Here is a 13,577-nt window from a genome sequence, read left to right as displayed (position 1 = left end):
CTCTCCTCACCCCTCTCTCCCCTCTCACCTCACCTCTCTTCTGTAACCATCACTTCCTCTCTCTCCCCTCACCTCTCTTCCAATTTCTCCCCCTCTCTCCTTCTCTCTTCCTCTCTTTCCCCTCCCCTTCCCCCTCTCTAGCCCTCTCTCCTTCTCCCTACCCAAGCACAGGCCAGATGCAGGGCGGGACACTTTTTAGACACAGTTAACGAGAGGCCCATGTTGTGTGTGTGGTGTTAATATAAACATACGGACTAAACACACACCAGGCCCTGTTTAGAGGCATGCCTGAAAGGATCTGAATTCCTACTCCTTAATATACCCACATAACTCCTGAGTCTCTACCCTTCTCTCCTTGCGCTCCCTTTCTCCTTGCGCTCCCTCCCTCTTTCTCTCTCTCTCCGTCTCCCTCTCCTTCTCACTCCTTCCACATTCTCCAGGGTGTTCATCACCTTTTCCACCTGCTGTCTTCTCTTTTCCTATTTGTCATTCCACCCTTTTCCTCTGAATGTTGCTCTCTGTTTTCCAACTAGATGATATCCATGAAGTGTTTTCTCTGCCCACTCCCTGAGATGCTACCACGTTCTCCAGATGCTTCCTATCCCCTGCTGTAGCAGTTTAGAGACAGGCCCCGTCTGGCTAATCCTCCTATTGGCTCAGGTCTGTGAGTTCTGCCCGGAGACAGAACTGTAGTCTAGAGCAGGTGAAGGTTATTCGTTAAGGAACTGAACTCTGGGTGGGATCAGGACAATAACGTAACTGTTTGGCTGACTCAGTGGTGTCCAGGATACTGCAATATAACCTGAACGGTTGGCCCCAAATCCTACGGAGTAATGCTTCTTAGCGTTACTGTGAAATCTGTAGGCCTACTCGTTTGAATAATGTGCATACTTTAAATGTCTGCCGTTCTTCGTCTTAGTTTTAAACAGGAAGTTAAAGGCTGCTGTTTTCTATCTAAGCAGCTGTGGAAGTTGTTGAGGTTGCCATCATTTTAATAAAGGCCTTAGTTTCGTCATGAGGTTGTTGTCTCTGTGGATCTTTGTTAATGAGCAACACATTGAAACATCCCTCCCTCCTCCCTTTTCCTCAGCTCTACAGTAACGCTGTTCCCTACTGTACAACATCACCCCACTCTCTGACACACGCACGCACACATTATACACTACCGTTCAAAAGTGTGGGGTCACTTAGAAATGTCCTTGTTTTTTAAAATAAAAGCAAATTTTTTCAAAAGCACAAATTGATCATAAATACAGTGTAGACATTGTTAATGTTGTAAATGACTATTGTACCATAACTCCTGTGTTCCAATGGCACGTTGTGTTAGCTAATCCAAGTTGATCATTTTAAAAGGCTAATTGATCAGAAAACCCTTTTGCAATTATGTTAGCACAGTTGAAAACTGTTGTTCTGATTTAAAGAAGCAATAAAACTGGCCTCCTTTAGACTAGTTGAGTATCTGGAGCATCAGCATTTGTGGGTTCGATTACAGGCTCAAAATGGCCAGAAAGAAAGACCTTGCTTTGTTTCTGGCCATTTTGAGCCTGTAATTGCATTACAGATCCCACATCTGTAATGCAGTTCAATACAAGTCCAGAACACAGAACTCTGTTACRTGTAATCCATCCAGCGGTCTGATGCAAAAATGGGTGACATTCTCAGTGACAGAGGACTGTACACCAGAAAGAGCGGGAACGATAAAATGATCCTTGTCATCCTACCACTGTTTAAATTCGGCGAAATATCAGTGCTGAACTCTAGAATAACACCATACTTTGCATCAGAACCTAGTTAGAGCTCTAACCAGGGGGTGTAGGCCTATTCATTACGCCGATTCTGTTGCAAAACATTTAATCTGTTGCAAAACGTTTCGTAACAGAAACCGTTTACTCCAAACGGGAAAGGTTTTGCACCAAAAACAAGAGTTTCTATTGGACAAATTCAGGTAGGTCCCGCCCCTTTTCGTTCTGTTTGGTTCTTTAACGGTTGAATACACCCCCAGGCCTCAGTAAAGAGAGAAACAAAATTAAGCGTTGAACTCACCAGAATTGGGCGTGCGGAGGCAGGGAAATCAATGATGAATATATACACTAGATGACTGAGGCGGTGCTGTGTTAATATTTTGGAAGGTATAGAGATACATTGTCTACATTCATTTTAGCCACGTTTATTCTATTACAGACACCTAAATGCATACTTTTAAATTGTATATAATGTGCGCTGAACATACAAATTCATAATAATGTTACTGTCCCCACTACAACAGAATAATACTTAAATACATGCAATTTTGTCCTTGAAACATGTAATTGAAATAGTGTAGAATTCCATTCATTTCCATGGAGGACTGCTCCTACTGGGGAGTGACAATATGGCTGACCGGTGGCTTCAAAGCCTTTCAATGGCCAATGCATAGCATCAGCAATCCAGGGTTTGTATACATTGACTTCGAGAAGTATTCAGACCCCTTGACTTTTTCCACATTTTGTTAGGTTGCAGCCTTATTCTAAAATTGATACAATTGTTTTTTTCCCCTCATCAATCTATACACAATACCCCATAATGACAAAGCAAAAACAGTAAAAAAAAACAACTGAAATATCACATTTACATAAGTATTCAGACCCTTTACTCAGTACTTTGTTGAAGCACCTTTGGCAGTGATTACAGCCTCGAGTCTTCTTGGGTATGACACTACAAGCTTGGCACACCTGTATTTGGGGAGATTCTCCCATTCTTCTCTGCAGATCCTCTCATGCGCTGTCAGGTTGGATGGGGAGCGTCGCTGCACAGCTATTTTCAGGTCTCTCCAGAGATGTTCGATTGAGTTCAAGTCCAGGCTCTGGATGGGCCACTCAAGGACATTCAGAGACTTGTCCCGAAGCCATTCCTGCGTTGTCTTGGCTGTGTGCTTAGGGTCATTGTCCTGTTGGAAAGTGAACCTTCACCCCAGTCTGAGGTCCTGAGCGCTCTGGAGCAGGTTTTCATCAAGGATCTCTCTGTACTGTTGCCACCACCATGCTTCACCGTAGGGATGGTGTCATGCTTCCTCCAGATGTGAAGCTTGGCATTCAGGCCAAAGAGTTCAATCATGGTTTCCTCAGACCAGAGAATCTTGTTTTTCATGGTCTGACAGGCCTTTAGGTTCCTTTTGGCAAACTCCAAGCGGGCTGTCATGTGCCTTTTACTGAGGAGTGGCTTCTGTCTGGCCACTCTACCATAAAGGCCTGATTGGTGGAGGGCTCTAGGAAGAGTCTTGGTGGTTCCAAACCTCTTCCATTGAACAATGATGGAGGCCACTGTGTTATTGGGGACCTTCAATGCTACTGACATTTTTTGGTACCCTTCCCCATATCTGTGCCTCGACACAATCTTGTCTCGGAGCTCTATGGACAATCCCTTCGACCTCATTGCTTGGTTTTTGCTCTGAGATGCACTGTCAACTGTGGGACCTTATATAGACATGTGTGTGTGCCTTTCCAAATCATGTCCAATAAATTTAATTTACCACAGTTGGACTCCAATCAAGTTGTAGAAACATGTCAAGGATGATCACTGGAAACAGGATGCACCTGAGTTCAATTTAAAGTCTCATAGCAAAGGGTCTGAATACTTATGCAAAGAAGGTATTTCTGTTTTTGTTTTTTTAATACATTTGCAAAGATTTCTGAAAACCTGTTTTCGCTTTGTCATTATGGGGTACTGTATGTAGATTGCGGAGTTTTTTTATTTTATTTAATCCATTTTAGAATAAGGCTGTAATGTAACAAAAAAGTGGGAAAAGTAAAGTGGTCGGAATACTTTCCGAAGGCACTGTACATCATTGCGTGAAACCAACCGAAAGCACGTTTTTGTGTTCGCGAACGGGCGACTGTCTTCTATTCAACAGTTTTCTTGTAAGGCTAGGCTATATACTGTATTATCCCTGTCCTCCACTGGCTCACAGAAGACATGATGAACTACTGTTGATGCAAGCTGTTTCAATGTAGCTATTAGCCACAAAAAATATGGCCTAGTCCGACCATTATTACTGTTCCAGCTGGCTGATAGGCGTTAATTAGTCATGTTAAAGAGAGGTAGAGAAGTACATAACCTGAAAAGCAGAAAGAGGTATAGAGGTAGATAGTTAAATAGTATACACCCATCTGATAATGACTTTCAAGTGCAGGGTACTATACCGTCACACACATTGAATGCTCCCTCAGTTCATTGAGTTGACGTCTTTGACCCGAAGGTCCTCATGATGACATAGAGGTAGGGAATCTAAAAAGCGGGGGGGGCAGAGAGGGGAAGAAACATTGGAGCGTCTGAACAGCTGAGGTCGAGAGGCCTGTCCTAACCTGTCCCAAGCAGTGTTGGTTTAGAATTAGAGTTTTTTGGGGTCACATCAAGAAAGGAAGAGGGGAAGGAATGTGCAAGGAGGGATGTTCTGAGGTTAGGATGGGGGGATGGAAGGGAGAAAGAATGGAGGAATGTCCTGAGGGTAGGATGGGGGGAGGGAAGGTAGAAAGAATGGAGGGATGTTCTGAGGGTAGGATGGGGGGATGGAAGGGAGAAAGAATGGAGGGATGTTCTGAGGGTAGGATGAGGGGGTGAGGAAGGGAGAAAGAATGGGGAATGTTCTTGAGGGTAGGATGGGGGGAGGTAATGGAGAAGAATGGAGGACATTTCTGAGGGTTAGGAATGGGGGAGGGGAAGGGAAGAAAGAAGGAGGAATGTTCTGAGGTAGTGATGTGGGGGGATGGAAGGGAGAAAGAATGGAGGGCAATGTTCTTGAGGGTAGGAATGGGGGGAGGGAAGGAGAAGAATGGAGGAATGTCTGCAGGTAGGATGGGGGGAGGGAAGGGAGAAAGAATGGAGGAATGTTCTGAGGGTAGGATGGGGGGATGGAAGGGAGAAAGAATGGAGGAATGTTCTGAGGGTAGGATGGGGGGATGGAACGGAGAAAGAAAGGAGGAATGTTCTGAGGGTAGGATGGGGGGAGGGAATGGAGAAAGAATGGAGGAATGTTCTGAGGGTAGGATGGGGGGAGGGAATGGAGAAAGAAAGGAGAAGTGGAGAAGGTGGCTGTCAGTCTTGGCCTTTACTCAAAAGTCAAAATGTCTCACCACATTGAGAGATGGGATGATGAGATACGGCCGCTCTGATTGGTGGGAGCGATATCAGCCTCTATTGTCACAGGAGGAGAGGGGATTTTACAGCTCTATGATTGGCTGTTTGTTGCTGGCCTGGGGGGCTTTTCCTCAAAGGCAAGTGCTGATAGCCATTAAAGAGCTTCATAGGCAGTAATTACAAATTAGCTACAGTGACAGATATATGATATAATAATGACATGGTATATGGTGTAATAACTAGACAGTGTGATGACTAGATGGTATCATGTCTGTGCTCTTAGCCTCAAGTCTGTGTTTCCTATGTGTCTTTTGTCAATCTATCATGAACATCCATATTTCTCCCACTCGCCCTCTAACAGCACTTCACAGACCTCCTGGATGACTTCTCCCAGGATGCTTTGCTGGGCCAGCTGCTGAGCGACCCCTTCCTGTCCGGCCGGGAAGGAGAGGCCATGGATGAGGGGGATGATTTTACCCCGTCCTCCCCGCTGCCGCCCCACATCCAGGCGGAGCACTCCTACTCCCTGTGTGGCGACTCCCGGCCCCAGTCGCCCGTCTCACATCTGCCTGGGGAGCAGGGGAGTGATGCAGGTGAGAGGAGGAGGACAGAGGGGAGGGTTTTTGAGCCTCAGGGACAGTTGTAGATTACATGGCGTATTGTAATGTGTAGGATATCTGCGGTATCTATAACAAAAGAGGGTGGCAATACAGAGATATGTGGAGCTATGTGCATTAGTACATTCAGGGCCACACAAGACAGAAACAGTACGTACAGTATCTAAGTGACCGTGCTGATGCTGATGTGTCATGTCTGTTTCGCTCTATTAGAATCAGATGGTGAGGATTGGCCCGTGGAGCAGGAGGAACAGATGGAGGTGTTGCTGTGTGACCCTCCAGCCCTGCTGCCCGCCCTAACCCTCTCCCAGGCCCCCGAGGGCCACATCACTGAGGCCCCGGCCCCACCAGCCCCCAAGCCCAACCCACAGACGGCCACACAGGGCAAGGCCAACAAGGTAAGAAGACGTCTAGAGCCACAGCACATTCAGACAGGCCCACATGTACTCACAAATACACACACAAAGGTCTGCGCGCGTGTGTAACGTCTCTCTCTGCTGTCTGATTGTCTAGGCGAAGGAGATTGGTGAGATCCAAATCAAACTGGAGCCTCATGAGGTGGACCAGTTCCTCAACTTGTCTCCTAAAGGTGAGACCTGACACACACCATATCGTACTACCACACTACTCATAACCTCTCTGTATGTAGTCCCTGGACCTGGGTCAAATATACGTGTCAAGTACTGTGCTGACTCTTTCCACCTCATTAAATAATATAATCGTATAACATACGCCATTTAGCAGACGCTTTTATCCAAAGTCATGCGTGCATACATTTTGAAGATACATTTTGAAGATAAATCAAGCACACTTTAAGTATTTGACAATGTGTATGGTGTGTCCAAAATATATATTTTTTTAAATACGAACGCTCTGACGACGGTCATATACGTAAGCTTATTAAAGACCAGTGATACTATCAAGAGCAGTGTGCGGGTTTCTTCTTTTTTTCTCAAAAAATACAAACGCAACATGTAAAGTGTTGGTCCCATGTTTCATAAGCTGAAATAAAAGATCCCAGAAATGTTCCATTATGCACAAAAAGATTATTTCTCTCAAATGTTGTGCACAAATGTGTTTACATCCCTGTTAGTGAACATTTCTCATTTGCCAAGATAATCCATCCACCTGACAGGTGTGGCATATCAAGAAGCTGATTAAACAGCATGATCATTACACAGGTGCACCTTGTGCTGGTGACAATAAAAAGCCACTCTAAAATCTGCAGTTTCGTCACACAACACAATGCCACAGATGTCTCAAGTTTAGAGAGCGACTGCAGGAATGTCCACCAGAGCTGTTGCCAGAGAACTGAATGTTAATTTCTCTACCATAAGCCGCCTCCAACGTTGTTTTCGAGAATTTGCCAGTACGTCCAACCGGCCTCACAACTGCAGACCAATGTGTATGGTATTGTGTGGTCGAGCGGTTTGCTGTTGTCAACGTGGTGAACAGAGTGCCCTAGTGGGGGTATGGTATGTGCAGGCATAAGCTACAGACAACGAACACAATTGCATTTTATCGATGGCAGTTTCAATGCACAGAGATACCATGTTGAGATCCTGAGGCCCATTGTCGTGCCATTCATCTGCCGCCATCACCTCATGTTTCAGCATGATAATGCACGGCCCCAAGTCGCAAGGATCTGTACACAATTCCTGGAAGCTGAAAATGTCCCAGTTCTTCCATGGCCTGCATACTCACCAGACATGTCACCCATTGAGCCTGTTTGGGATGTTCTGGATCGATGTGTACGACAGCGCGTTCCAGTTCCTGTCAATATCCAGCAACTTCACACAGCCATTGAAGAGGAGTGAGATAACATTCCACAATCACAGGCCACAATCAACAGCCTGATCAACTCTATGCGAAGGAGACGTGTCGCGCTGCATGAGGCAAATGGTGGTCACACCAGATACTGACTGGTTTTCTGATCCACCCCCCCTACTTTCTTTTCTTTAAGGTGACCAACAGATGCATATCTGTATTCCCAGTCATGTAAAATCCATATGGCCTAAGAAGTGGATTTCAATTTGACAAATTTCCTTATATGAACTGTAACTCAGTAAAATCTTTGAATTTGTTGCGTTTTTTAATATTTTTGTTCAGTATAGTTACTATGCAGGCGGATCAGTGTTGTGCTGCTCTGAGGATCCCTTCTAGCCACTGATGGATGATGTTGACATTAAGTACAATCCAATGTGCAAAGTCTGTAAATGTTAGTGTTGATCGTCTCTGGAGAACGTTTTGCAGGCGTGTAACCTGTTTGTGGGTGTTTCCCCTCACAAGGTCTGGAGTCTCTGCAGATGCCACCCACCCCTCCCTCCTCCCACAGCAGTGACTCAGAGGGCTGTCAGAGCCCGGTACACGCCAGCACCCCCCAGAGCCCCTCCACCCCCTCTTCTCCCCTCAGCCCTGCGCCCTCCCAGGCCGGCCTCAAGGTGTCTCAGCGCACACCCTCCTCCCTGTCCAACTCCCCTCTTCTCACCGCCCCACACGTAAGTACAACACAGACTGGCGACCAGGGATTCACTGAAAAGATACAAGGACCCTGTTGGCATAATATGAATCCTTCCAGCCTTCCTTCAGGTGATCACTGATCTGAGAGAGATTGGATAAGTTAATGCGAGGTTATCACCGTATTGCGTTCACCAATCCAACCTGGTCAGATCAGTGACGACCTCATGAAAGGGAAGGAATGAGCAATGGAGCTATTCAGAGAACAGATACAGGGAAGTCACTGAAACAAGATACAGTATGTCAGTTTATCTGATGGGCTCTGATGACACTTCCTCCTCTCCCCGTAGAAGTTGCAGGGCTCTGGCCCCCTCCTGCTGACAGAAGAAGAGAGGAGAACCCTGGTTGCCGAGGGTTACCCTGTTCCCACCAAGCTGCCTCTGTCCAAGGCGGAGGAGAAGGCCCTGAAGAAGATACGCAGGAAGATCAAGAACAAGGTGGGACTTGTGATTACGATTTGTGATTTGAAATGTCAAACAACAATTAGGAACATAAATATAAACTCAACATGGAACAGTGTTAATGATTTTACTGCGTTAGAGTTCATATCAGGAAATCAGTCAATTGAAATAAATTCATTAAGCCCTATTCTTAATTTACCATGGATGGGCCTGGGAGGGCGTAGGCCCAACCACTTAGGAGCCAGACCCACCCACTGGGGAGCCAGGCCCAGCCAATCAGACTGAGTTTTTGCCCACAAAGGGCTTTAATACAGACAGAAATACTCCTCAGTTTCATCAGCTCACTGGGTGGCTGGTCTCAGGCGATCCTGCAGGTGAAGAAGCAGTATGTGGAGGTTCTTGGCTGGCGTGGTTACACGTGGCCTGCGGTTGTGGGGCTGGTTGGACGCACTGCCAAATTCTATAAAATGACGTTGGAGGCGGCTTATGGTAGAGAAATGGACGTTCGATTTCCTGGCAACTGCTCTGGTGGACATTCCTGCAGTCAGCATGCCAATTGCACACTCCCTCAAAACTTGAGACATCTGCGGCATTGTGTTTCGTGACAAAACTGCACATTTTAGAGTGGCCTTTTATTGTCCCCAGCACAAAGTTCACCTGTGTAATGATCTTGCTGTTTAATCAGCTTCTTGCTATGCCACACCTGTCAGGTGGATGGATTATCTTGGCAAAGGAGAAATGCTCACTCATATATTTAATACTTTCTATTTCTGCCTGTGCCAGACATAATAACACACTTCAGAGTGATACATTAAAGTGATACTTCCGTGAGCCATGACTTGGCGTAATTTTTGACATCCTTTCTTTCAGATCTCTGCTCAAGAGAGCCGCAGAAAGAAGAAGGAGTACATGGACGCCCTGGAGAAGAAGTGAGTCTTTCATGATGTTCTCATTCAGCTAGAAATCAAATGTGTTGCTTTGGGAATGCGTTTTTCCCCTATTTCTTTGGTAATTAATTAGCGTCATTATCAATGCTATAGATAAAGACTTTATTATGTCAATGACAATTCATTAAACTCAACGGTGCTTTTACACAAATACAGTAGTACCTTCCGTCTCCCCTAGTTATTATGCCTACCCGTCACTGATCTTGTAATTCCCCCTATTGTCCACAGGGTGGAGAACTGCTCCAATGAGAACAGTGAGCTGCGCAGGAAAGTGGAGAATCTGGAGTGTACCAACAAGTAAGAGACATACATTACATGGTGCTCTAGGGTATGTTTCGTGCTTCATCCTTTCCTACAATATTAATCCAACCTTGTAAAATTATCACACAGTTCACTGAGTCGAACGGAGCGTTATGTTTTGTTATGTTTTCATGGGTTTGTGCACGAATACACACCGTGTAACATTCTGTGAAGTCATATGTTAGTCCAGTGAAGTGTGTAATTCTCTGCTGTTCTGTTCAGCTGTGTGTCTATTTAGCTGTGTGTGTGTGTGTATTGTCTTCGGCAGGATGTGTGTGAGTGTCTATGACTAAGCTCTGACCCCAACTTTACCTTCTCTCTCCTCTCCCCCTCGTCCCCTTCCCCCCCTCTCTTCCCTCCCCAATTCTCTCCCTCGTCCCTCTCTCCTTCCCCCTCTCTCCACTCGTCCCCTCTCCCCTTCCCCCTCTCTCCCCTCGTCCCCTCTCCCCTTCCCCCCTCTCTCCCCTCCGTCCTCCTCTCCCCTCCCCCCTTCTCCCCTCCTCTCCCCCTTCCCCCTCTCTCCCCTCGTCCTTCCCCCTCTCTCCCTCGCTCCTCTCCCTTCCCCCTCTCTCCCCTCGTCTCCTCTCCCCTCCCCCTCTCCTCCCCTCTCCCCTTCCCCCCTCTCTCCCCTCGTCCCTCTTCCCTAGGATCTAATACAACAGCTTGCACTCTCCTGCAGGGCGTGGTGGCAGGGAAGGTTCCCCGCTCCTGCAAAGTCACTGGCACCCAGACCTCCTCCTGCCTCATGGTGAGTCTCCCCAACTCAACACTCAGCCCTGTGTGTGTGTGCTCGTGTGTGTGTGTGTGTGCGCGAGCGCGCATTTGTGTTTCGTATTGATTGGATAACCTTTTGTTTTCCATTTTATATAACTCCTGCATGCTCTGTGTGTCAGCTGTTGTGGGCAGCCAGTCTTGTCTTTTTCATGTAAGTGCTTGACTGTGGAGCCTAATAACATATCGTGCGTGTGTGTGTGTGTGTGTGTCTAGGTAGTGGTGCTGTGCTTTGCTGTGTTCCTAGGGAGTTTCTACTCCAGCCTGGGTCCCTGCTCCTCCATCACAGAGACTGGCCTCTCCAGAGACATGGCCATGCAGGAGTCTTACACAGCTACAGGTACTACACACACACACACACACACACACACACACACACACACACACACACACACAGTCAGTCACACATTGCACATTCATGTTTCATGGATTAATGCTGATCTTTTTACAGTGTCAGGGTGTGTGTATGTGTGTGTGTTAGCGAGGCATTAGCTCTGAATATCTGAGTGCTGAGAAACTAGCAGTGTTTCGTAATCATACCAGTCATACACACACACACACCTTTTGGAGTGTTTTGGCGTGGCCTCCTGGAAGAGTGTACACTTGAATGTCATTATTTCCCATTCAGAGGGACTATCATTAGCATGATTAAACTGCAATGCAGCCATTTCATGATGATTGATCTTTGCTCCCCTACAGCTCTTCTCCCTCCCACATACAGCCTGTTTGCCACAGAGCCCAGTATTTGTGTTGCTGGCACTCTGCCCCTACAGCAGAACAATCTGCTTTGTAGGATATGTACAGAGCAAGGTTTACTGTTGGTAGGGTTAGGTTTAATGTGTAATCCATTTCATAAGACTTCATATTGTTAAGAGGGTTGTAGGATTGCATTAGTAGTAGACACGATCGCATCAAAGGATTATACCGTCCCTAAAAACCAAAAGACGTTTCAACAAAGAAAGATGTAAAAGATACGCATGTCATTGAGTACTTTCTCCTTTCTGGACATGATGTGATCAGGTTCTATATTTTTTTTTTTACCCATGATCCTTCACAGTGAAGTCCAGGAGCCTGCTGTCCTATGAGGAGAGAGGGCTGGACGAGCCACACCTTCTGGGTCTGGGCGGGGACTATCCTGACCAATTGGAGAGGCCCACGGTTGTCATGGCAGCGTGGCGCTCTGAGAAAAAGCAGCCGAAAGGGGAGGAGTCACATCGGGCTGAGACACGCCCACCTTTCAGCAACAGCAGTGATACGAACCCACAGAAACCCCTGCTATTAGACCTGCACAGGTAAGACACACACGTACGCATGCACACACACACACAAACAGGTTTTTTTTACACGATTTTGGGGTATTGATGTCAGTAAAAGTGTAGTTGTAGTTTTTTATTTGTTCGTCTGTCTTCTGCGCCAGGTCTCTGGAGCAGAGGGTGAACGACAGCACTAAAATCATAGAGCTGGAGAGGACAGTCAACGAGACGTCATAGGGTCTACCTCTGACCCCCTCACCTTTGACCTTCCCTCTGCAGGAGCAGGAGACGAGGCTCTCTGTATTTATAGAATCTTTTTGGATATCTTTATTATTTTATCGTATGTAGTTGTTCTATTATATTGTGTTTTTATTCCATTCCAAAAGTACACCACCTTTTGATATATTTTTGTGTTCATACTTTGTTTTTGATTTTTGCCTCTATTTGCTTTACTTCTTTATATATTTTATGATATCCTTTGCTCTAGCCATTATGCTCTGTTATATTTGAGTGAGTGGTATTTCGTTCTGTATTTCTATGGTGATATTCCCATGGTGGTGTTATGAGAATGGGCCCCCGTGGCTCTGTGAATACTCCGCTGATGTCTTCACAGTAACGGGGCTTAGTATCTCAAATGCTATTATCTTTCCGTATTCTTTTCCTATTGATTTTAGTCCGGATGGATTCAGAATAGCACGCTATGTCCTTACATTTGAGTCTCTATCAAAAGCCAAAGGTCTTCGTAGCAAATCCTATTTTTGTAAATATTAATGTCAGCCTGCATGTATGAGGTCAGTAAAAACAATGTTGACTGATGTTGATCGATGGTTGGATGTTGAGACAATCACGTTTTATAATACAGCATTATGACAAAGTACTTTATACCAGATAATGTGTGTGGGGGAATGTGTTGTTTCCTAAACGAAGATACTTTCTTGCTGGAGAAAAACACAATGGTGGCCTTGTGATATGTAATGAACCATTATGATGTTTCTGCTAGGTCATAGTCTCTACCACCTGCACTGTCTCCCAAATACACACAGATGAACAGAACCATGAGCACATTCTCCTTTGGCCTGGGCCCTGCAGTCAATCCCCTCACACAGCATCCCCAAAGAGTCCATTTTATTCTTATTTATTGCATATAAACTGTAGAGTCACATTTTGCCTCCACAGGACCTGTCTTTGTCTTTATGGGTTCTGTCCTTTTTTGGTTTTTGATTCAAACAAATAAATATTTTCCGTAGTAAAAGCATCAACTGCCGTGCAAGATTGTCCTGCTTTGAAGTGTAATTGAAGTCATGTACTGTGTGTTTGAGACTGCAAGCACGCATTCACTCACTGTGAGCATGTGTCAGTCAATAACGACATAAGCGTCAGAAGTCGTACTAAGCCCATCCCAAAGGTTTGGCCACCAGCCATTCAAATCAACTTATTCAAATGTTTTAACTCCAATATTTGCATGGCTGTCACGGCCGTCGTCGGAAGGAGACCAAAGGTGCAGCGTGGTGAGCATACGTTTTCTATTATATTGTAAATGTCGCCAACAAAACAAACAAAGAAACAACCGTGAAGCTTAACAGGGCTATAGTGCCACTAACAAAGATAACTACCCACAAACACCAAAGGGAAAAAGGCTGCCTAAGTATGATTTCCAAT

The 13,577-nt window shown here is 45.7% G+C and overlaps 1 protein-coding gene across 1 annotated transcript in view; it reads left to right on the top strand.

Annotated features, from left to right (window-relative positions):
• Nucleotides 1-13,177, top strand: part of LOC111951327 (cyclic AMP-responsive element-binding protein 3-like protein 2) — a 30,900-nt gene extending 17,723 nt beyond the window's left edge. Inside the window, 12 exon segments of the mRNA XM_023969387.2 lie at nt 5,474-5,705; nt 5,943-6,127; nt 6,243-6,318; nt 8,019-8,227; nt 8,537-8,683; nt 9,518-9,576; nt 9,823-9,891; nt 10,542-10,566; nt 10,568-10,642; nt 10,882-11,005; nt 11,723-11,957; nt 12,083-13,177. Coding sequence (XP_023825155.1) covers nt 5,474-5,705; nt 5,943-6,127; nt 6,243-6,318; nt 8,019-8,227; nt 8,537-8,683; nt 9,518-9,576; nt 9,823-9,891; nt 10,542-10,566; nt 10,568-10,642; nt 10,882-11,005; nt 11,723-11,957; nt 12,083-12,155 — 1,509 coding nt within the window. The 3' untranslated portion in view covers nt 12,156-13,177.
• The last annotated feature ends 400 nt before the right edge of the window (nt 13,178-13,577 follow it).

The sequence above is a fragment of the Salvelinus sp. IW2-2015 genome, linkage group LG24, assembly GCF_002910315.2.
Source record: "Salvelinus sp. IW2-2015 linkage group LG24, ASM291031v2, whole genome shotgun sequence".
Lineage (NCBI taxonomy): Eukaryota > Metazoa > Chordata > Actinopteri > Salmoniformes > Salmonidae > Salvelinus > Salvelinus sp. IW2-2015.
Note: the sequence above shows the minus strand (reverse complement) of the source record. Positions and strands in the feature narration are given on the sequence as shown.